General features: G+C 35.3%; 1 protein-coding gene and 1 non-coding gene across 7 annotated transcripts in view; one reads left to right on the top strand and one right to left on the bottom strand.

The window, feature by feature from the left end:
- USP34 (ubiquitin specific peptidase 34) overlaps positions 1-25621 on the top strand; it is a 241283-nt gene that overhangs the window by 89967 nt on the left and 125695 nt on the right. For 5 of the 6 annotated variants that reach the window (XR_009496463.1, XM_059891779.1, XM_059891777.1 and 2 more), the window contains exons 10-18: positions 35-127; positions 13405-13530; positions 13716-13845; positions 14497-14532; positions 14889-15019; positions 15287-15900; positions 18245-18459; positions 22602-22717; positions 22808-22935. Coding sequence is in view for 5 of the 6 variants with exons in the window: in XM_059891779.1 (XP_059747762.1) it covers positions 35-127; positions 13405-13530; positions 13716-13845; positions 14497-14532; positions 14889-15019; positions 15287-15900; positions 18245-18459; positions 22602-22717; positions 22808-22935 (1589 nt within the window). In the remaining variant the exon portion in view is untranslated. The remainder of the gene's footprint in view (positions 1-34; positions 128-13404; positions 13531-13715; positions 13846-14496; positions 14533-14888; positions 15020-15286; positions 15901-18244; positions 18460-22601; positions 22718-22807; positions 22936-25621) is intronic. The other variant, XM_059891776.1, reaches the window with a different exon arrangement.
- TRNAG-CCC (transfer RNA glycine (anticodon CCC)) lies at positions 6760-6832 on the bottom strand. The gene has a single exon. It is a non-coding gene; the product is annotated as a tRNA-Gly (tRNA).

Raw genomic sequence — 25621 nt, 5'->3', positions numbered from 1 at the left:
TAAAAATTAACTATAATAAGGTTTTCTTTCCCAGATTATCAAACAGTGCCAAGTGATTTTGAATTTTTTGGCAGCTGAAGGGCGATTGAGTACTCAGCATATTGACTGCATTTGGGCTGCTGCACAGGTAATATCAACAGCTTACATTTATTAAATACTTCCTTATTATATGTTCTAAGTGCTCACTCCCTGATAAGGTGAATTCTGTTACCATTTTGTAGCTAAAGAAACCAAGACATGGGAAAAATTGGGGACCAAATCTGTGAATCCATGTCTTGTCTTACTGTACAAGTGGTATAATTAAAGGAAGTGAGAGCTAGTCAGTTAGAGGTTCTTGGTTTATTAAGAGACATTTTCCTATTATTATCATTTATACAATCAGTGCTTCTGTCCTGAACATTGTAATGTTTTTTTTTCTATTATACTATCTTCTTTTTAAATATAATTTTTGAATAGGCTCATTTCCATATGGTTTAAATTTCAAAAAATTGATATCTTTTCAAAAAAGATATGCTATACATTTTCCCCTTTCTACCAGTCTCTCATGCATGCAGTTCCTTATCTCTCAGGTACATCATACATTTTCTGTATAAATTTCTAATTGTAAACAGTAAACATTTTTTTTCCACTTTTCTTTTCCACAGATGTATCATACTAAATGGACTTGGTTTTTTTTCACTTAACATTTTGTCCTGGAGATTATTATTCCATATAAGTAACATAAAGCACTTAATTTTTTAAGGACTAGATAGTGTTTTATTATATGCATGTACCATAGTTTATTTAACCAATTCTTGTTCATAGGCACTATCTTTTTCTATTCTTTTCCATTACAAACAGTGCCACAACAGGTAACCTATTTACAGTCATTTCATCCAAGTGCAAAACCATTATGTAGGATAAATTCCTACTTGTAGGTAGAATTGTTACATTAAAGTTTATGTGTGGTTTACTTATGGTAGCTCATGGTGTGATAGTGCCACTTTGACCGCTCGCCGTTGTTTAGTTGGTAAGTCATGTCTGACTCTCTGCAGTCCCATGGACTGAGGCATGCCAGACTTCCCTCTCCTCTGTCTCCCAGAGTTTGCTCAAATACATGCATGTCCATTGAGTTGGTGATGCTATCTAATCATCTCATCCTCTGCCACCCATTTCTCCTTTTGTCTTCAATCTTTCGCAGCATCAACGTTTTTTCCAGTGAGTTGGCTCTTCACGACAAGTGGTCCAAGTACTGGCGCTTCAACTTCAGCATCATTCCTTATCTTTTCACCTTTAAGTGAAAGGAAGTCCTTATCCTTATCCTCTTCAATTAGTTGTATTAAACTCCTTTTTATTTGCTCAACTAGTGAGTGAAAAGTGTTATCATTGATGTTTTAAATTTGGATTTCTTTAATGTGAATCAGGTTGGAAATCTTGTGTTTAAGAACCCTTTTTGTTTCCGGGAATGTTTATATTCTTTGCCATTTATCAATTGCTTTACTTTTTTTTTGGTAGGAGATCTTTATATATCAATGAAATTGGACTTTTTTTCTGTTAGGAGTTATGACTACATTCTGCTTTCATGTCTCCTTGCTTAATTCAGGTGGTTTTTGCAGTTGAGTTTCAAGTACGTGGTTTCAGACTTGTGGTTTAAGTTCTTAATGGCCTGTGGCTTTTGTGTTATGGTTTGAAATGCATTTCAAGATTATAACAGAATTCACCTTTAGTTCCTTTCTGTACATTTTGTTTCAATTTTGTTTTTTAATCTTCAATCCAATAGGAATTTATCATATACATACGCAGTATTTCCCCTCCCAATTTTTGGTTGTGTTGTCCCCATTCCATTTGTTTAGTAATTCTCTTCACTGATTTCAGACACTAGTTTTATCTTGACTGGGCCAATTTCTGAACTTTGTAGACTGACCTTTTTGTGTATATAGTCATGATCTGTATTCCAGGGATTGGTAAAGTTATAGTCTGTGGGCTGGACACTGGATTTTGTAGTTTGTTTGCCCCATAGCTTTGCCTGTTCATTTTCATATTGTCTGTGGCTGCTTCCACACTGCAGTGGCAGAATACAATATCTGTTACAGAGAATGTATCACCTGTAATCGTAAAATATTTACTGTCTGGTGCATCGAGAAAACATTTGTTAGTCCCTGCTTTTATACTCATATCTTTTCTTTTTTCACCTTGTGTCTGTGTAACATTTCTTAATATCTGGCAAAGCTGATCCTTTATATATATTTTAAAGAATCTGTGTCTCATTTATTTTTCCATGTGAGTTTTAGCATTGACTTACCTTTAAAAATATTATTTTCATTGTTATAATTATTTTGAAAAGTGCTATCTTCTTATCCAAGTTGTGATATGCCATTTGTTTTATTTTGTATCTTTCAGCATTTCAGAGTTACTTGCATATAGATTTTATCATATGTTAAGCTCATTCTTAAGGGTTTTAATTTTATATATTATTGCTATTAAAATAGCCATTTCTCCCCTTATACTTGCTTTCATCCATTATATTTTTGTTTCATCCATATTCTTAATGATCACAACATATATACATAAACTTTTAATATACTTACACTTTTTCAAATTTTTGATTTTTAATTTTTATTCATAGCAAGACAGAATTGAGAACAATGATATATTAAGTAATATAGAATAAGTAACTAGGAGTAATGAAGCATTGTTTATTGAAACTGAAATTCATCACATTTAAATTGATACTATGTATTAATTTTATCTAGCATTTTATCCTGGCAAAAATTTGAATTCACCAAAAAGGAAATTATTAAAAAATTCTGGCATAATCTGTAATATAGTCTGAAATAACTTAAAATATTTATAAAGGATAGTTTAATGAGATGAAATAAATACATTTGAAAGATTATTTTATTTGCATATTCCTGTGATTTGTTACTGTTTAACTTTTGACTGTACTACAGATTTCAAATTATCAGGAATTTTTACATTTTGAGTACCAACTATAACAGACATCAGGTTACAGGTTGTCTAGGGTTGGTTGGTTGGTTTCATAGGGTCTTGCCTGGGTCTTTTTTCCTTCCCTCTGGAGTAAGTTTTTGAAATCACTTTGCACAGTTGATATGCATACATACACACACTTCACCCTGTAACAATTGGATTGACTGCTATTTTTTTCATTGTTTGTATCAAAACTCTTCTATTGGAATCCAAGCAGAAAAGAGATAAGGGTGACATAGGGAAATTGAAAAAAATGTGTAAAGTGGTTTATAAATATTTGAAAAATGCTTATCTTTGATTATAATTAAATGTAAGTTCAGCTAACATTATATCGTTTTCACCTATTAGGTAATTCTCATTATGTTTGACAGTACACTCTGTTAACCAGAGTATGGTGTAACTTTAGGAGAACAACACTGCAGTTCTCTTTCTAGTTATTTGTCTTCTAAATACATGTACATGAAAATGTTTGATACACCACTCACTATGCTACTAGACCCTGAATGTCTGTCACGTGGGACTAAATGAGTTTTGGGAAAGCCGTCTAGTAGAATGTTCGGTGGCCATGAGAAGGACTGAACCTGATGTATTTTGTTCATGTGTAACAACCTCCAAGATATGTTTTTATTAAATAATAACGGTAGTAGATTTTTTATTAAGAGAAACAGTAAGTACCCAGTGTATTCTCCCACTGTGTATTAAAACAGTGGTAAAAAGAGAATGTACATACATGTATATGTACTCTTTGTACTTGTGAGTGGAACAATTTTAGAAAAACACACAAGAAATTTTAATAGGTTTGCTTTTGGGGAAGTGGCCTGAGGTAGGTGGGAGATTTTGCCCACGTTTATGTAAACTTGAAAAGTTTTACATGTGTTTACTAATTTTTCATTAAATATAAAAAGTTGTACATAAAGTTACAGTAAAGATTTTGACATTTAAGTGACTTTCTGTACCATTTAAAATGACTTACTATTCTGATTTGAGTTACCTCTTTACATCTCTCTTCATACCCTTTCATATAAAATCTTTTAGTCATAGGACATAAAAAGGTAAACTTCAGAATCTTTTTTACTGTATTGGAATTTATCATTAAATGCTTTTCATATTTAAAGAATATATATAGATTTATATAGAGATTACATATAGCCGTGAAATTAAAAGACGCTTACTCCTTGGAAGACAAGTTAAGACCAACCTAGATAGCATATTGAAAAGCAGAGACATTATTTTGCCAACAAAGGTCCATCTAGTCAAGGCTATGGTTTTTCCAGTGGTCATGTATGGATGTGAGAGTTGGACTGTGAAGAAAGCTGAGTGCCGAAGAATTGATGCTTTTGAACTGTGGTGTTGGAGAAGACTCTTGAGAGTCCCTTGGACTGCAAGGAGATCCAACCAGTCCATTCTAAAGGAGATGAGTCCTGGGTGTTCTTTGGAAGGAATGATGCTGAAGCTGAAACTCCAGTACTTTGGCCACCTCATTCAAAGAGTTGACTCATTGGAAAAGACTCTGATGCTGGGAGGGATTGGGGGCAGGAGGAAAAGGAGACGACAGAGGATGAGATGGCTGGATGGCATCCCCAACTCGATGGACATGAGTTTGGGTGAACTCCGGGAGTTGGTGATGGGCAGGGAGGCCTGGCGTGCTGCAATTCATGGGGTCGCAAAGAGTCGGACACGACTGAGCAACTGAACTGATATATAGATTTATGTAACTTAGATAATAATTTTGTCTTAAAATACAGCTAAAAGCTTTTTGGGGATTTTCCTGTCTCAGTGACAGAAGTAAAATTACTTAGGTCTTAGAATTTAAATATCATCTGATTCAGTGTGCATTATGTACATTTTGAAGGGCAATAGTTCATACTTCTCATCTGATTCTCAAAGGGAATATATGATGACTAATTTTAGAAACACTGATTAGCTTCTGCTTGTATATTTGTATGTACATTTAAACTGCTGCTTTTTGAGACTCTGCATACTGTTGGCATGTGAAGTTATGATTGTACTTCAGTTATAATCTGGCCATTGCAGTATCTGTCATTGTGTTACATCTTATGATTTGAATTCTGTTCATTTATGCCTATTTTAGGAGCTGTTTATATGAATAGTGATTCCTTCTTGTACTATATATTCAAACCTCTTGTCTATACTATATTCTTTTTTTATGTTGTTGGGTATTTCCTGTGTTGTTCATATTTAAGGTAGACGACTGGTAAGAGATCTTAGTACTTTCAGGTGTTGTGAAATATTTTTCCATTAGAGCTCTTAAATAGACTTCTGGAAATGGGAAAACAGGATTTAATGTCCTTGTTTCATTCCTGCTGTCTATCAAATCTGGTACTCAAATAACTCAGATTTTTCCAGTTACACTGCAGAGATAGACCTATCTCCTCTGCAGCTCACTCGCAAATTTTCTGAGCTATAGCTTTCTCTCTCCCTTGATTCTCGTGCTCAGCAACTCAGTTTTGTCTGACTCTTTGCAAACCTATGGACTGTGGCCCACCAGGCTCCTCTGTCCATGAGATTTCACAGACAAGAATACTAGAGCAGGTTGCCATTTCCTTCTCCAGCGGATCTTCTCAACCCAGGGATCGAACCCTCATCTCTTGCATTGGCAGGCAGATTCTTTACCACTGAGCTATCAGGGAAGCTCGTTTTATCTGTTTCTGGTTCTCATTTCTTTGTGGGTTTGTTTCTTTTCATTCTAAAATACAGTAATGAATGAGTTTCCTTTATGGAAGATGAGGAAATTCTCATCATTTTTCTCTTCTCATTTTCCACTTTACAGTTTTTATTATGTTATTTATATTTTATCAAGTTATGCAACTTTTAAGTGAACCATAATTTCCACAGTTATTTAGTATTAATTTTGTATGTAGGTATATGATTTACCACAAATCCTTTTTCCTTATTCCTGTTTTTCTTGTTTCTTTTTCTTTATTCGAGTTAATTTGTGCTTATTTTTGTGGCTTTCACAGAGTAGACTTTTATTTTACTTTGTTGGTTTATAAACTGGCCTTTATACACAGTGGTCTGGGAGAATGAAAGAGGCAGAGATCACTCTAGATTGGTAGGTGGCAGGTTTAAAAGCAAGGGAAGTTTAAGAGGCTTGTCTTCAGTGGCTGCAAGATGAGTAGATCTCGGCACTCACGTGCCAAATCTTAGAAGTTGTAAGTGAGGCCTTAACTGGGTTTAGACACAATTACTATAACCTTGGAGTAGTTCCTACTTAAGGAGTGGCAGGCAGGCAGAGTGTATATTCCAATGACAGGGGAGGAAGTGACAAGGGAGGAAGTGAGGTACCTCTCTTTGCTCAGTTTCAGCTCAAAAGTCAACTGGCAGTAATGTCCTCTCGATTATTTTCTCTAACATCTCTGAAGAGAAAATTGTGGGTATTTTATTCTCGGTTTCCACATATTTGAGATGTCTGATCTCTGTACTTGAAGCATTTGATCGAATATCATATAAAGAGCCACTCTAGCTTTCAGTAAGAACAGTGTAGTATATTTGAAGAGTAGTCCTTTGTTTTCTGAACAACTTTTATTTTTAATATTAAACAGAAAAGAGTATCTACTATATATCCCATCATTCTTTGTTGGCAGAATTTCTCTCATGTTGTTTTGTAGGTGTTCATTAACCCCATGAGGGTTTTTCTTTTTTTTTTTTCAAAATTTTTTTATTCATTTGACTGCACTGTGTCTTAGTTGAGGCATTTTGATCTTGCTGCAGTATGTGGGATCTTTTTTAGTTACAGCATGCAAACTCTTAGTTGTGGCATGTGGGATCTAGTTCCCTGACCAGGGATCGAACCTGGGATCCCTGCATTGGGAGTGCAAAGTTTTAGCCACTGGACCATCAGGGAAGTCCCAGAGGGTTTTTTTTTTTTTTTTTTTTTTCCCCTTTTTAACTTGTTTTGAATTTTTGGTTGATGGCCTTCAACAGTATTTTATTTAAACTTTTTTTTATTGTGGTACAAATATGTTCAGCATAACAAACCATTAATTTACCACTTCAGCCATTTGTAAATGTATGATTCAGTGGCATTGAATACACTCAAAATGTTTTTTAACCATCACTTACCTGTATACATGGAGAAGGCAATGGCACCCCACTCCAGTACTTTTGCCTAGAAAATCCCATGGATGGAGGAGTCTGGTAGGCTGCAGTCCATGGGGTCGCTAGAGTCGGACACGACTGAGCGACTTCACTTTCACTTTTCACTTTCATGCATTGGAGAAGGAAATGGCAACCCACTCCAGTGTTCTTGCCTGGAGAATCCCAGGGACGGGGGAGCCTGGTGGGCTGCCGTCTGTGGGGTCACACAGAGTCAGACACGACTGAAGTGACTTAGCAGCAGCAGCTACCTGTATACAAAACTTTGACATCACATCCAATGAAGACTCTGTACATACTAAACAATAACTCTCCGTTCCTTCTTCCCATCTCTCAGGGAACTTTTGATTTCTTTTCTTCTACATTATATCTTTATGAATTTGACTATTCTAGGTACCTCATTTTGGTAGAATCATACAGTATTTGTCTGTGGCGGCTTATTTTACTAAATACAGCTTTTTAGGGTTCATCATGTTATCACTTCAGTTCAGTTCAGTCACTCAGTTGTGTCCGACTCTTTGCGACCCCATGGACTGTAGCTCCCAGGCCTCCTTGTCCATCACAAACTCCCAAAGTTTACTTAAACTCATGTCCATCGAATCGGTGATGCCATCCAATCATCTCATCCTTTGTTGTCCCCTTCTCCTTCCGCCTTCAATCTTTCCCAGCATCAGGGTCTTTTCAAATGAGTCAGTTCTTTGCTTCAGGTGGCCAAAGTATTGGAGTTTCAGCTTCAGCAATAGTCCTTCCAAGGAATATTCAGAACTGATTTCCTTTAGGATGGGTTGGTTGGATGTCCTTGCAGTCCAAGGGACTCTCAAGAGTCTTCTCCAACACCACAGTTCAAAAATATCAATTCTTCGGGGCTCAGCTTTCTTAATGGTCCAACTCTTCCATCCATACATGACTACTGGAAAAAGTCTATAAAAGACTAGACAGACCTTTGTTGGCAAACTAATGTCTCTGCTTTTTAATATGCTGTCTAGGTTGGTCATAACTTTTCTTCCAAGGAGTAAGCGTCTTTTAATTTCATGGCTGCAGTCACCATCTGCAGTGATTTTGGAGCCCAAGAAAATAAAATCTTGTCATGGTTTCCATTGCTTCCCTATCTGTTTACCATGAAGTGATGGGACCAGATGCCATGATCTTCGTTTTCTGAATGTTGAGCTTTAAGCCAACTTTTTCACTCTCCTCTCTCACTTTGATCAAGAGGCTTTTTAGTTCTTCTTCACTTTCTGCCATAAGGGTGGTGTCATCTGCATATCTGAGGTTATTGATATTTCTTCCGGCAATTTGATTCCAGCTTGTGCTTCCTCAAGCTCAGCGTTTCTCATGATGTACTCTGCATATAAGTTAAATAGGCAGGGTGACAATATACAGCCTTGATGTACTCCTTTTCCTGTTTGGAACCAGTCTGTTGTTCCATGTCCAGTTCTAACTGTTGCTTCCTGACCTGCATACAGATTTCTCAAGAGGCAGGTCAGGTGGTCTGGTATTCCATCTCTTTAAGAAATTTTCCACAGTTTGCATATGTAAAATAGATTACTGTTACATAGAAATAGCTGAATTCTGCTTGTTGAGCTTATACTCAGTACATTGTAGTGTGTAATTTTGTGCATCTGCTTTTAGTGCTACTTGCTTTCTCTCTCTATAAAATCATGTCATTATGAATAGTTTTACAAGTCCTTTCCAATGTATTTTCATTTTTTAATTGATTTATTTATTTTTGTGGTCTGATATCTGTGGCTAGAATTTCTATGTACCGTTGAGTGGCTATGGTGAATGTGAGCATCACTGTCTTGTTCCTGATCCTAAGGGAAATTTTTTTCAGTCGTTGGGTACTGGCTGTGATGTTAGTTGTGGGATTTATAAATCACCTTTATCATGTTCAGGAGTTTTTCTTCTTAAAAGTGGGAGAAGGCAATGGCAGCCCACTCCAGTGTTCTTGCCTGGAGAATCCCAGGGACGGGGGAGCCTGGTGGGCTGCCGTATATGGGGTTGCACAGAGTCGGACACGACTGAAGTGACTTAGCAGCAGCTTCTTAAAAGTGCTGAGAGTTTTTATCTTGAGAGGGTGTTGGATTTTTGTCAGATGCTTTTTCTGTGTCAGTTGAGATTTTATGGCTTTTTTCCTTCTTTCTGTTAATATGTTGTATTACAGTAATTAATTTTCTTTTTGAACTATTCTTGTATTCCTGAAGTAAATCTCATTTGGTCCTGGTAAAAATTTTTTTACTATGAGGTTGTATTTGACTTGCTGGTATTTTGTGAAGGACTTGTTGTATCATTAAAAGAGATACTGCTCTGTTACTTTCTGTTCTTAGGAAAGTTTGGTATTGGGTTAGTGCTAGTCTCATAGAATGAGTAAAGAAGTTGATTGTCTTCAGTTTGGGGGAAGGGTTTGAGAAGGATTGGTGATAATTTTTCTTTAAATGTTTGGTAGAATTCAAGTTAAACCATGTATTTTAAACTGTACTTTGGGAGATTGATTACTGACTCATTCTGTTGTTAAAGAGACATTTTTCATTTCTTCTTGAGTCAGTTGAGGTAACTTGTAAGCAATTTTTGGCATACAGTGTCCATGGTATTTTCTTAAAAAAATTTTTTTTAACCTTCAAGTTTGGTAGCAATATACCACATTCTGATTTTAGCTATTTACATTTCTCCTCTTTCTATTTTTAAAAATTATTTTTAGTTTAGCAAAAAGCTTATTACTTGTTTAGAAGAACTAGCTCTTGGTTTTGTTAATTAAAAAAAAAAATTATTTGTTTGGCTGCACGTGAGCCTGCAGGATCTAGTTCCCTGACCAGGGATTGAACCTGTGTCCCCTGCATTGGAAGACAGATTCTTAACCACTGGACCACAGGGAAGTTCTGGTTTTATTAATTTTTAAAAATTGTTTTCCTAATCTGTATTTTATTATCTGTGTCCTCACCTTTGTTATTTTCCTTCTTTTAGTTTTGGGTTTAGTTCATTATTTTTCTAGTTTCTAAGTGGTAAAGTTAGGTTGTTGATAAGGAGATCTTTTTTTTTTTTATTTTTTAACTTTACAATATTGTATTGGTTTTGCCATATATCAACATGAATCCGCTACAGGTGTACATGTGTTCCCCATCCTGAACCCTCCTCCCTCCTCCCTCCCTGTACCATCCCTCTGGGTGGTCCCAGTGCACCAGCCCCAAGCATCCAGTATTGTGCATTGAACCTGGACTGGCGACTCGTTTCATCTTTTAAAGTTTACATTTAATAAATTTCCTTCTGTGCAGTGGAATGTCAGCATTTCCTTTTCTTGCTTTCATGATTATTCTATTGTCTTTGGCTTTTAGCAGTTTGATTATAATATGTCTTGGGGTAACTCAGCTCTTATTAGGAATTTGTTTGAAATTTTGAATTTGTGAACTTGTGTCTTTCCTCAAGTTGAGGAGCTTTTTGCTATTAGTCTTAAATATACGTTGTGTACTTTTTTTTTTTTTCTGTGAGATTTCTACAACGATTATATTGGTAGATTGGATGGTGTTCCACAGGACCCTTAGACTCTGTTCAATCTTCTTCATTCTTTTTCTTTCTATTCCTTAGACTCAGTAATTTCAGTTGTCCTATTTTCAAGTTTGTTTATTGTTCTGCTTGTCAGATCTGCTTTTGAGGTTCTGTAGTATATTTTTTATTTCCATTACTTTACTTTTTAGCATTTCTCTTTTGGCTCCTTTTTATGATTTATGTCTTTAATGATATTCTCATTTTGTTCAGGCAATATTTTCCTGTCTTCACCCTTTTCCTTTAACTCTTTTAACATTAAGATGTTTCAAGATCTTTTGTCTAGTAATTTCTTTGGGTTTGCATTCTATGAATGATGGTACTTTTGTGTTGATTTATTTATTTGAATGTGCCATCTTTTCCTGTTTCTTTTTATATTTTGTGTTGGTTTTCTTTTTTTTTTTTGGTTGTAAACAGTGTGAAGTCTACAATATGGTAAATTGGAAAAAAGATTCTCTTCCTTTTTCAGAGTTTGTTCTTTTCTGATTGTTTTTGGGCTAAAGATCAATCTAATGTGAAACTTTATGGACTTTTCATGTTTTTTCCTGAGCCTGTGTCTTTCCCTTACAATGTGTAGTATCTTTCTAAATTTTTCTATACATTCATTCTTTGTTGAGCATCAAAAAGAAAAAAAAGACATCCTGGTGTGACTTCTTTAATTCTTCCAGTAGACACTTCACCTTATTTGGGTTGAAACAGTGGCAGTTAACCTGCCTGCCTACACCTCAAGCCATCCGATGTAGTGATCCAAGTTCAGAACACAGAAGTTTATTATTTGGAGCACAAGATCATTATTGCCCACCCATGGCTCCAACAAACTCTACCAGCGTCACATTGCTGTCCCCACAGCTTCTTGGCATAGCGTCAAGGACTGGGAAATGGGTAGCTTCTATCACTCTGAAGGCTGAAAATGGCCAGCATTAACAACAGTTTACCAGCCAAGTTTTCCTTTGGGAACGTAAGAGTTCAGATTGGCAACTCCAGAGTTTCGGAATTGTTACCTCATACAGTTTCTGTAGTGCTGTTGCTTTTTAGGTACGGAGATGGATTCCTGGCACTTTCTGCCCTACCATCTTCCCTGACATCCTTTTCCTCTCTTTTCTTTTCAATAACTAGTGAAGAGTCTGTGAACCAACTCCACACTGCTGTTTTTACCAGTAATTAAAGCTGTCAATCTTAAAATTTTCTCCTCACTTTTTGGATGTGTTTTCATAATGTGTATCTTGTAAAGAGCCTTATGTGTCTTTTGCCTCCGCTACAGGATTATGTAATTATCTTTTAAGGGTCTTTATTATTTAAAAATAATCAAAATTATATTTATTATGAAAATCCCATTTTATTAATCATTTAAGTTGTCACAAATCATGTTTATTGCATAGAATGTTTTAAATCACATTTTAATTAGGAATGGTATAAATCTAACAGCTACTTGTTGACATAAAGCAAGTATAAACTGTTAGTACAGTCTTAATTAGAATGTTAATATATTAAAACTAATATTCTTAGGTAAAATCTGTAAAATGGGCAGACTTATAACTGATGATTCACTTCTCAAAATCTAATGATGTTTTGGTCTTAAAGTATAGCAATTGTGTAAGTAAACACTGTTGAATCAAATAGTAGATTGAAGTAAATAGAGTAGTTTATTAAAAGTTACCTCACCATAGAGGAATTTTTCCAGAGTTATTTTATTTTACCTCTGTTTCAAACATTAGGTTGTGTATATTTACCCTGATAAGATGATGCAGTATAGAAAAGGTACATGATTTACACCTGAAAAAATATGAAAGTCAGTGTTTAGAATAGAAGGATCTATATTTTCTAATAAATTTTTAATGTATTGAAGATAATAGAATATGTTTTACTTTTGGAGTCCTGAAATTGAGTATTTCTGGCCTAGTCATATTTGTTGCATATCTTGATTTAGCAGTTAACAGCCTTGTAGCTATAAAACATGCTTGTTTTACTGACATTGTAATATTTAGTAGTCATATCTTTTTGAAAATTATATTTTCCCTCATATTTACCTAATTCTGTTTAGTGTAACAAAGTAGACTTTCCTAGCTTATATTATGTAGTCTTTGATTGTAAAGGGGCTTCTGTTTTGACTCTCTTTTAAAAATGAACATGTTATATAAATACTTTATAACCACTTAATATAAGAAATATAATCCAGTTGATCTTTGATCATCATGGGGATTAGAGGTGTCAGCCCTCTGCACAGTCAAAAGTCCATGTATAATTTTACAGTCAACCTTCCACAGTATCCACAGTTCTGTATCTGTGGAACATATCATTATTAGTGGGGAACAAACCAACCTTGTATAACCACACAGTTCAAACCTGTGTTGTTCAAGGGCCCACTGTAAACTTAAAAAATAATATTTATTTGGTTTTCTCTCCTAATTGTAATTTATTTTGTTTTTTATTTCCTGCATTTTAATTTGCTGTTTGTTTGTATATTAGTGATACATTCCTAAATTGGAATTCTTTTTATACTTGGAACTTACAAATCACTTATTGTGGGCTTCCCTCTTGAGGTTAAAAAGTTGTGCTTGTGATTTCTTGGATAAGGTGAAGTTGTGGTAAAGTGTAATTTTATTTTCACAGTTTTATGTACTGTAACTTACATTTGTTAATTTGGTAATTAATACTTTGCTAGTATTGAACATATTAGCATACCAGCCACTTTCTTCACTTTTAAACTTACATAACTTTTTTGCTATCAGCTTATTTATTTATGCAGTATAATTATATTTGACTATTGTCACTACTTTTATTTTCTAGTTGAAACACTGTAGTCGATACATACATGACTTATTTCCTTCACTCATCAAGAATTTGGATCCAGTACCACTTAGACATCTTCTTAATCTGGTTTCGGCTCTTGAGCCAAGTGTTCATACCGAACAGGTAATTGATTCAAAACATAATGAAATTTTTTTTTTGTTAAGTTTTTTAAGTGAAAATTTATTTGTTATTCACATGATTTAACTTGTAGTTTATTACTGTTGGTATTTCATTTAAGCAAAAGCGTATTAAATTTGTTACAATATTTCCTAAAACCTCTAATTTCAACTTCTCCTTTTTTTTTTAAGACATTGTACTTGGCATCGATGTTAATCAAAGCACTATGGAATAATGCGCTAGCAGCTAAGGCCCAGCTATCTAAACAGAGTTCTTTTGCATCTTTATTAAACACTAATCTTCCCATTGGAAATAAGAAAGGTTCGTAAAGTATTATGTAATTTGAAGTGAGTTGTCCCTAGTTTTTAACTCAGATGTGAAGTAGTTTCTGCAAATTAGTTTAAGTTTAATCTCAATTTTGAAATGAGAGCTGTTGGTGTTGTGAAAAGGTTAATAAATTGGAGTGAGCTCATGCTTTTGGTATACTGTTCAAGTAATGGCAATGAAGTTTAAGTAGTTATTGGATCTTGTTTCATTGATATTTTTCCCTTAAAAAAAAAAGTTTCATAAAATCTCTAGAAATTTAAGTTAGAAAACAGTCAACATGTTTTGTTTTAGATGTAGTTTTGAGAGTAGAACATAATGATACATTTATCTTTTCATGTTTTCTACTTCACACTTTTCTGTCATTTTAGGTGTTTTGTGTGTGCTTTTACACGTATAGCTTTCTAGGGTTTTCTAAAACTTTACCAACATTACCCCTCTTTTTGGTCTCCTGACATCATATACTACTCTTTCCTTAGGCTTTTCTATGCAGGCTCCCACAGCTACTGTGGCAAGTGGTGGGGTCTTATATTATTACAGGTTTCCCTACCTATATCTTGTTGTTTATGTAATAAGAACAACTGATACATGTCCCAAAGAAATTCAGTCACTTAGAGTATCTCCGTCCTGTTTTTCCTTTTCCTTCAGAGGAAGAAGAGCTCAGAAGAGCTGCACCATCACCTTGTAAGTTGAGTCTTAGAAATGTATGGCAAGATGACTTATAGTTTTATTTTGATGATCATCTAGAGTTAATTGATTTTATATGTGTGTATCAGTTCATTTTGTGCAGGAGATGTAAATCCTTACTAGTTATCAGTCTTACCCTTTTTGTTTAAATCATTAGTGTCTTGACTTCTAATTGAAATCATGTATATTCTCTTTAGAAGTAATTGGCAAGTGTTAACATATTTCCAGATTATATTTTTGGCTACTTGGCATGAAGCTTTGGTATGTCAGAGAATCAAAGGATTATGACATTCTGATAGATCCATATTAATACAAGTAAGAGTAAAAAAAAAAAACCCATCATTTTAATATAGGGTCACCTGCAGCCAGTCCTCAAAGCAGTGATAACAGTGATACCCATCAAAGTGGAGGCAGTGACATTGAAATGGATGAGCAACTTATTAATAGAACCAAACATGTGCAACAGCGACTTTCAGATACAGAGGTATGAAAACCCTTTTTTCCTCCCCCTTTAAAGAGTTATTTGGGTTTGTGCCATGTTTATCCTTTGAACTGGGAATATAAACTTGAGCCCTGTTAAGACCTCTCCTATCTTGTTAGTATCATTTAAATTCTTTACTTCTCTTTGAGTTTTTAATTCCATTTTATATTGTTCAAGGAAATATGTGGCAGTCTTTTTAGAAAGTATAGTGTGTTAATGTCATTTCTTACTGGGTTAAATATTTATTTAAGTCTTCATTTCTAAATGTAGGAATCCATGCAGGGAAGTTCTGATGAAACTGCCAACAGTGGTGAAGATGGAAGTAGTGGTCCTGGTAGCAGCAGTGGACATAGTGATGGATCTAGCAATGAGGTGAATTCTAGCCATGCAAGCCAGTCAGCAGGGAGCCCTGGCAGTGAGTTACAGTCAGAAGACATTGCAGATATTGAAGCCCTGAAAGAAGAAGATGAAGATGATGATCATGGTCATAATCCTCCTAAAAGCAGTTGTGGTACGGATCTTCGGAACAGGAAGTTAGAAAGTCAAGCAGGCATTTGCTTAGGGGATTCCCAAGGCCCATCAGAAAGAAGTGGGACAAACAATGGAACAGGAAAGGACCTGGTTTTTAATACTGAGTCATTGCCATCGGTAGATAATAGAATACGAATGCTAGATGCCTGTTCACACTCTGAAGACCCAGAACATGATATTTCGGGGGAAATGAATGCTGCTCATATAGCACAAGCATCTCAGGAATCTTGTATTACACGCACTGGGGACTTTCTTGGGGAGGCTATTGGGAATGAATTATTTAATTGTCGGCAGTTTATAGGTCCACAGCATCACCACCACCACCACCACCACCACCACCACCACCATGATGGGTAAGTCTACCTAAAAATAAAACAGCTTACGTTTTCTTCAGGGAGTTAATTGTAGCCTCCATTTATTCAGTTGTGATAAATTCTAGATCCGTGTTGTCCAATAGGAATATAATGTAAGCTACAAATGCATGTTTCAGATATGTAATTTTTAATTTTCTTTCCTTATTGATTTATGGCTGCATTGTGCAGCTTGAGGGATCTTAGTTTCCCAATCAGGGATCGGACCTGTGATCCCCTGTGGTGGAAGCATGGAGTCTTAACCACTGGACTGCCAGGAAAGTCCCAATTTTTAACTTTCTAATGGGCACATATAAAAAAGCAAGATAAAACAGAGAAGATTGATTTTTAATTATAAATTTTATTTAAAGCAGTAATATCCACGTCATCAGTGTAAAATTATTAACAAACATTCTTTTTTTGTAATGCTAAATTTTCAATAATCTGTGCATATTTACTACTGCTCACATATTCTGTTTAGACCAGCCACTTTTTCCATGTGCAAGGGCCACAGATGGCTAGTGACTGTTGTATAGGAAGTACAGATTTAGATCTTCAACTCCTTGTTAAACTTGCCTAAAAGTAGATAGAAAATTGCTTGTGGGATACTTCCATTAAAATATGATCATGGAAAGGGGAATTTTATGCACATTCCATTTTTAGGATATCAGTAAAGTTAAAGCCTCAGCATAAAGCTTTTTGATCATCTGTGAAATATACCCATTGTGTTTAATAGTGATTCTGTCAGTAGTGTTACAGTATTAGGCAGAGTACTCAATTGTTCTTTCAACATCATTTTCTTGTGTATACAATAGAAACAATAATACCTGTCTCTTGGGCTTTATTGTGAGCATTTCATGGGCTGATATGATTGGCATATAATCAGAGCTTAATAAATATTAGCTACTATTTGTTATTATTGTCATTATAAGTAGTAATATTTGAGTTAATGATGAAATAGGGATGAGTGCTTGATCAGACTTTTTCTTAGACCTGACTGTTCGCCAGGCCTTTCAGAATTTAAGATGGTTGTTTGGGAGAATTACATATCCATACATGTTCCTACTTTATTTCCTTTGCTTTTTGGTTCTTATCTTTATTCCATATGAGTATATGGTAATGTTTGTTTTTTATTTTATTTATATATTTATGCAGACTTTCTCCCTAACCCTAATTAGGGTTAGGGTTGGGGAGAAGTGAGGCTTAGTTGTGGTGTGCAGGCTTCTCATTGCAGTGGTTTCTCTGTATTGTGGAGGACAGGCTCTAGGGCCTGCTGGCTTCAGTAGTTGTGGCATGTGGGCTCAGGAGTTGCAGCTCCTGGCCTGGAGCACAGGCTCAATTGTTGTGGTACATGGGTTTAGTTGCTCCATGGAATGTGGGATCTTCCTGAAGCAGAGATTGAACCCATGTCCCCTGCATGGGTAGGTAAATCCTTACCACTTAGCCACCAGGGGAGCCCTGATAACGTTTCTTAGTCTTGACAGGGTTGATGGTTTGGGCCACGTAGTTCTGTGTTTTGGATTTACGGCAGTGTGAATGCTCTCCTGTGCATTGTAGCATGGATGTTTAGCAGCATCCTTAGCCTGTGTCCCTGTATACTAGAGGTATCTCCTATATTGTAATTACCAGAAATTGTTTCTAGACATTTCCTGGATGCCCCCTTGGCCTTCTGATTGAAAACCACTGGTTATGGTCTGACATTACAGAAATGCACGTTCATAATTCTTCCCAGGACATACTGAAGACAAAGCAGTTAGTTCATAAAACCAATGTGGGTAGCAGCATATTCAGTTTGGCACATTATAAATTTCTTTTAGTGTTCACACCAGCCCTCACCTGAAAAGACCTAATGATTTAATTTTTTATGTTACTCATTTCCATATTCTCTGTGTATGGTAACCACTTGTGAAAGTCCCCCAGTTAATACCAACCAAATCTGGATTGCATCTTTAAATTGAAATTTTTTTTTCCTGGTAGTCATTTGATTCTGCAGTGGCTGAACAAAATAAAATTTGAGGTTTCACTTTAAGATCTGAGTTTATAGAATAATTCTAACAGTAAGTTTTACTGATTTTTCTCTAAAATTATTCCCTTTGAAGTTGTTTTAGTGAAGTGTTGATCGACCATATATGTGGATATAATGTAAAGTTAATACATAGTGCTGACTTGTGGGCTTTTATATTTTGTAAGGCTTGTCAGTATCCCATAGTGTTAACAAACAAAATGTAGCTTCATTCTTGAGTATGTTGTAACTTGTGCCAGATGTTTTGAGAGAGATTTTTTGTGAATCACAATGTGTGTTTGAATTGTAATTGCTAACTTTGTGCTGCTCTTCTCTGTGTTACAGTCATATGGTTGATGATATGCTCAGTGCAGATGATGTCAGTTGTAGTAGCTCCCAGGTCAGTGCAAAATCAGAAAAAAATATGGCTGATTTTGATGGTGAAGAATCTGGGTGTGAAGAGGAGCTAGTTCAGATTAATTCACATGCAGAGCTAACATCTCATCTCCAACAACATCTTCCCAATTTAGCGTCTATTTACCATGAACATCTTAGTCAAGGTAAGGTTCTGTATTAAGTAAAATGTATTCCTTTATTTAAAGTGAATGTAACATATTGTTAAAAGAGATCAACAGTTAATGTTTTTATACTTCATTGTTTTTACCAAATAACTTTCATATTACAGTTTTTTTTAACAAAGAAATGAAATTATTATGAATGGTCCATCATGAATATGAAGGCTAGAGTTCCACCAAGAGATATTTAATAAGGAAAGGAAATTAAAAAATAATATGCAAAATTATAGCTTTGTATTTGAGAAAATGTATGGCTATATTGAGCTTCCCTGGTGGCTCAGATGGTAAAACTGTGTGCCTATAATGCAGGAGACCCGGGTTCAGTCCCTGGGTCGGGAATATCTCCTGGAGAAGGAAATAGCAATCCACTCCAGTATTCTTGCCTGGAAAAGCCCATGGATAGAGGAACCTGGTAGGCTACAGTCCATGGGGTCGCAAAGAGTCGGACATGACTGAGCAACTTCACTTTCACTATGGCTATATTAGATTTTATATTCTGGAAGCTTAAGACTTAAAAGTAGGTGATTACACAGAATTTCATATTGTATGGTTCCATTTATATCAAATAACTAAGATATATGAATAGTGGTTCCCTGTGGCTAGGGGTAATTGGGGGAAACAAGAGGAGGGGTGACTGATAAAGGGTAAGGTGTTTCTTTCGTCTGGGGTGATAAAAATGTTCAAAAAATGATGTTCTAATCACTTTAAAATTAATCTTAAAAAAAGTGATAGGACACGACCAAACTTGAATGAATGGAGATTAGAGGATGTTTAAGAATAGAAGAAAGTGAAGGAAGAAAGGGAGAAGTTAGGAGGGAAAACAGTTACAGAATTGGCAATGTCAAGGTCAGTATTCAACCTCTTGCTTGGTTACACACCACCACCATTTGCTAGCCTAGGAAATAGGTTTTGGGATGCCAATAAATGATTAAGTACAACCTGATAGATTAGGTATATGCTGTTACTGCTGTGATTAGACTTAGAGATGCAATTTGTGAATCTTGGAAACAACTTCTGATTTCAGATGTTACTAGCATAGGATCTAGATAAGGTTACTTCAGGATTTTGGAGGATAGGGGATGTGGAGGCATGCCTCATAGCCTGCAGGATCTCCGTTACCCATCCAGGGACCAAACCTGGGCTCTCAGCAGTGAGAGTACAGAGTCCTAACCACTGGACAGCTAGGGAATTCCCTGTTCTGACATTTTTGTTGTTTTGTTATTGTGGTTGTTGAGAAATGAATGGGTTAAGATTGAGCTCAATTGAATTAGATACCATATTTATTAAATTTTTTGCCATTCTTCTTCTATTATAAAGAATTATTCCAACACAGAAAGACAAACAATTTAAAAATGGGTGAAAGATGTGAGTAGTTAATTTTGTTAATACATAAATGAAGATATAGAAATGGTCAGTAAATACATGAAAAGATACTCAATATCGATAGTCATCTGGGAAATGCAAATTAAAACCACAGTGAGATACTTCTATTCACTTGGGATGGGTAAAAAATTAAGGACTTAATGCTATCAAATGACGCTAAAGATGGAGAGCAACTACAGTCTCATACAGTGCTGTCAAGGAGCATAAAATAGTACAGCCAGTTTAGAGTACTGTTTTATCAGTTTCTTACAAAGCTAAATTTGTACTTACCATGTGACGCTGGAATTCCTATTCTACATATTTTACCCAAGATAAATGAAAACATGTCCACAAAAAGAGTTGTACATGAATGTTAACTGGTTCATTTATGAACCTCAACTGGAATTAACTGGTAGATAAACAAATTGTCGTATATTCACACAGTGGAACAAAAAGGAAACAGCTACTGATACATTCAACACCATAGATGAATGTAAAAAACATTCTAAGTGAATAAAGCTAGACAGAAGAGTACATACTATATATTATTTATATGCACTTCTAAAATTTCTTAAAGTGATTTGCGGTGGTTGATGTCTACTCAGTGGTTGGTGGTGGGGACTGATTGTAAAGGGACAGAAGAGAACTTTTGGGGGAGATAGAAGTGTTCTGTATCTGATTTTATATTTACATTGTATTTTAATAAAATTAATTTTAAAAAGCAGATACCAGAACAGACAAACCAAAAAAAAAAAACCCAAACTTAAAAAAAGTCAAACTGCAGACTGGGAGAATACTTGCAAATCATGTATCTATGGCTTGTATCCAGACCATATAAGAACTTTTACCTTACAACTCAGTAGTAAGACAACCTAATTAAAAATTGGGAGTTGATTTATTTCACCATAGTAGGTACACAAATAGCTTAATAAGCACATGAAAAGATGCTTAGCATCATTAGTCATTAGAGAAATTCAAATAAAAAACAGATCCTACTGCATACCTATGAGAATGGCTAAAATTAAAAAGAAGGACCATAGCTATGTATTGGGGAGAATTTGGAGGAACAGTAACTGGTGCTACAACTGCTTTGGAAAACAATTTGACAGTTTCTTCAAATTTTGAACGTTCACGTATTTGTGTGTTTACCTTATGATCCCACAATTCTAAATATTTACCCAAAAGAAAAAAAAGCATCAGTTCAGTTCAGTCGCTCAGTCGTGTCCAACTCTTTGTGACCCCATGAATCGCAGCACGCCAGGCCTCCCTGTCCATCACCAACTCCCGGAGTTCACCCAGACTCACGTCCATCGAGTCAGTGATGCCATCCAGCCATCTCATCCTCTGTCGTCCCCTTCTCCTCCTGCCCCCAATCCCCTCGCAGCATCAGAGTCTTTTCCAATGAGTCAACTCTTCGCATGAGGTGGCCAAAGTACTGGGGCTTCGTCTGTACAAAGACCGGTTGCATCAGTGTTATGGTAGCACTGTTCATATTAGACAAAAATTGGAAACTTCAAATTTTCATTAATTGGTAGATATATAAACAAAATAATATTTTCATATGATGGACTATTGTTCTGTAATTAAAAAGACCACACTACTGATAGGTACTTCAACGTGGACAAACCTCTAAAAACATTCTGCTAAGTGAGCAAAGTCAGACATAAGACTGTACATGCATATTGTATAATTTCACTTATATGAAATTTCTAGAAAATGCTAATTTGTGGGAGTAGAAAAATAGACTAGGGCTTGGGAATGGGCTCAGGGATTAAATATAATTAATTAGGTATGAGGGAATGTTTTAAGGTGGTAAAAGTGTTCTAAAACCCTATTCTAGTGGTGGTTGCATAATTCTCATTTTATGAAATCAATGTACGTGTACAGTTTAAGAGGAAAATTTCATGTAAAGCTGCTAAAAAAGAAGCAATTCTGCTTAATATAACAGAGCTAGGGAGAATTATTTACTAGAATTTTTGAATTTAATTGAATGTTTTGAATAAATTGTCTGCCTACAATGCGGAAGAGCCAGGTTCAATACCTGGGTTGGGAAGATCTCTTGGAGAAAGAAATGGCAGCCCACCTCAGTATTCTTCCTGGAAAATCCCATGGACGGAGGAACCGGGTATGCTGCAGTCCATGGGGTCGCAAAGAGTCGGACATGACTGTGCGACTTAACTTTCACTTTCACTTTCTCAATTCAAAAAAGTGTTTAGATATAAGACACTTAACAGAGTTATGTCCCATGGCTATATAGTTAATTCAGTTAGTGTTAGTTGCTTAGTCATGTCTAACTCTGCAACCTGTGGACTATAGCCAGTCAGCCTATGGTATGGTATGGGTAGCCATACCCTTCTCCAGGGGATCTTTCTGACCTAGGGATCAAACCCTCTCCTGTATTGCAGGCAGACTCTTTACCATCTGAGCCATCAACAGTAATTTTTATGTTTAATTTGGGTTTCAGGTATTTGTATACAGTTCTTTTGACATGAGGAAAACATTAAATAATAATACTTAATAGAGCAGAGGCTATGAAATAGTGAAGAGATTATGAAAACTCTTCACTTTAGTAGTATCAAACTAAACAATACTATTCTCTCACTTATAAAGCAACTATTGTAATAATCTTGTTTTTGTCTTGTGATGTAATAAAAGATTTATCATTATACTTCACTTTGAATTTGTTATTTTTATGAATGCTGTAATTCACTTTACAATTTCAGTCAGCTGCATTCCTCTATAGTGTGGTATATTTTGCCCCTCAGGACCTGCAGTTCATAAACATCAATTCAGCAGTAATGCTGTGACAGACATTAATTTGGATAACGTTTGCAAGAAAGGAAACACTTTGTTGTGGGATATAGTCCAGGATGACGATGCAGTAAGTTATTTAATAAAGCCAAAAGACTACAAAATTACAGCAGAATGCAATCAGTGTTAGTAACTTAATGTATGTACATTCTTTTTGTAGGTTAATCTTTCTGAAGGATTAATAAATGAAGCAGAGAAACTTCTCTGTTCCTTAGTATGTTGGTTTACAGATAGACAGATTCGAATGAGATTCATCGAAGGTTGCCTTGAAAATTTAGGAAACAACAGGTAAATAGGAATTGACAGTTTTTTACATGGTAATCATTCATAATTAATATACCATTATTAGCCTTAAAAATTTTTTTTTAAGTAATCGTGGTTTTTGTATTAAACTCTTTCCCCCCACAGTGTTCATATGTTATCACTTGGTCTTGGTTATTTCAACACTTTTTGGCACTCTTGATTAGATCCCCTCTAACAGAAATAAGGGAATAATAATACTGTCTCCTTGATTCTGGGAATGATGGTGATTATTTTCAGATTGAAGTTAAATATTCTTGCGCTATTATATATAAAGGAAGCTAAATATGATAAGTAAACAACTAAGCTGAAATACATACATTTTGATAATGGCATTTTTCTTCCTTCTGAGTGGATTTTTTGACTTCTGTAGTGCATAGAGAATTAGATTAGTATTTTTTATCTGGTTTGACTTCTGCTGTATATATGTATACTTTTTATTGGGGCTCAAATTATTACAAATTTCTTGATTTTCAGTTCTGCTTATTGATACAGTTTCCAGTTTCCCTTGTCTTATACTGCTTTGGTAATATTGTTTCATTCTCTTTCATAGTGAATTCAGTTATTAATTGAACATATTAACATTTTCATTTTACCTCCGCTCAGGCTCAATATAAATGTCTAATTTTATTGAATATTTAACTATGTAAAAAAATATTTTTTGACCTAATTGAATTAGAAAAAATATGTTCAATATTTTATTTTCTACTTTTGGTCTTTAAAGGTCTATAATTTGAACAATCACAGTAGAAAAATTGCTTATTCATGCAGGTGTAAGAAACTACTAATAGGTCCCTGTTAGTGGATCAGTTGGAGAAGGCAATGGCATCCCACTCCAGTACTGTTGCCTGGAAAATCCCATGGATGGAGGAGCCTGGTAGGCTGCAGTCCATGGGGTCGCGAAGAGTCGGAGATGACTGAGAGACTTCACTTTGACTTTCCGCTTTCATGCATTGGAGAAGGAAATGGCACCCCACTCCAGTACTGTTGCCTGGAGAATCCCATGGACGGAGAAGCCTGGTAGGCTGCAGTCCACGGGGTTGCACAGAGTCGGACACGACTGAAACGGCTTAGCAGCAGCAGCAGCAGCGGTGGATCAGTTGCCTCATTCAACATGTATTTAAAAGGAACGCTTTTAATGGCTGGATGATATTTCATAATTTATATACGTATTACAGAAGTTAATTTTAAAATGTTAATTGTCTTTTAATAGTCTTCCTGAAGCTACTGAACATTTTTTTTAAGTTGTATCAATTTTTATTCCCCATATGTGCATCTGCATATTGTATGGCCCAGCAGTTCACTGCAAAGTATGTGGCTTACAATAATACATCCAGATGGTCACCAAAAGACATATTCAAGGATGTTCATAAAAACATTATTCAAAATAACTGTTCTTTGTACTGCTGTCCACATGCCAAAAACAGAATAAGAAGGAAAAATTAAATTGTGGACTGTTTGTTAAATAAAATGTTTATAACAGTAGCAATGAAAGAACTACAACTGCAAGGAATAGTGTGGTTGAATCTCACAATCATAATGTTGAGTGAAAGAAGCCGTAATAAAAAGGCTTATTTCTATCACTCTCGTTATGTAGAGTTTAAAAACAAGAAACCTATTTAATAGTTGGGATAATGGTTACTCTTGGGTTGTCAGTGACTAGAAAGGGGGCTCTTCCCAAGTCTTCTGGGATGCTGGTGAGGATTTCTTTCTTAATGTGGGTACATATTACATACGTATGTTCACCTCCTCATTTTGAATTGTCACTTAATTTTATACATGTTTTTACATGAATGTTACACTTAAATATAAAAAGCTATGTGAAAGAGGAAATATTATGTAGCCTTTGAGTCATACATTTTCAAAAGTTGTATATTAATATGGGCATATACTCATAGGCCCATTTGTTTTTAATAAAAAGATAATAAGCAATATGTGAGGCTGTAGAGTAGTTACTTCTAGGAGGATTCAGTTATTTTTTTTTCTTCTTTATGCTTTTCTATTTTCCAGTTTTTCCATAATGAGCACTTATTTCTCCAAGGGTATCTTAACAGAGACAGTAGGAAAACTGTATAAAACTGTATGGAAAATTTCCAACTTGAATTTTTAGTAAGCTTTAATTTGTTCAGTCCCAAATAACTTGAAAAGATATGCATTTTCATTTGTTGGAGGCAATCCTATACCCCAGTTATAGTTACTTAATGGTGTATGGAAAATATAGTAAATATAACTATTATATTGATGTTAAATTTGCCCTCAGAATTTACTCCTTAGAGGGTTGTTGTATTTATTATTCTAGTCTTAGTATTAATGTATCATATATACCAATGCTTAGAGCATAGTAGCATTTTTTAGCCTGGATATATACAACATATCCAGTGTACACCAACTGAACTTACTAAAGTTATGCAAATTAAAAATCAGTTTTGAACATCTTTTTAGAAAACCATTATTAGTTTCAGTTTCCTGATGAATCAGTGGTTTTTAACTGGAGTGATTCTTCCTTGGCAGTATCAATACTTGGAGATATCTTTGGTTGATACATTGATGAGTTGAATTGGAGATGTTACTTTGAGCCAGGGGTACTACTAAACATCCTTCAATACAGAGGACAGCGTTTCACAAAGGAGAATTGTGTGAAATGTCAGTAGTGACATCAGAGTCTAAGAAGTCC

Source organism: Bos taurus, chromosome 11 (assembly GCF_002263795.3).
Source record: "Bos taurus isolate L1 Dominette 01449 registration number 42190680 breed Hereford chromosome 11, ARS-UCD2.0, whole genome shotgun sequence".
NCBI lineage: Eukaryota > Metazoa > Chordata > Mammalia > Artiodactyla > Bovidae > Bos > Bos taurus.
Note: the sequence above shows the minus strand (reverse complement) of the source record. Positions and strands in the feature narration are given on the sequence as shown.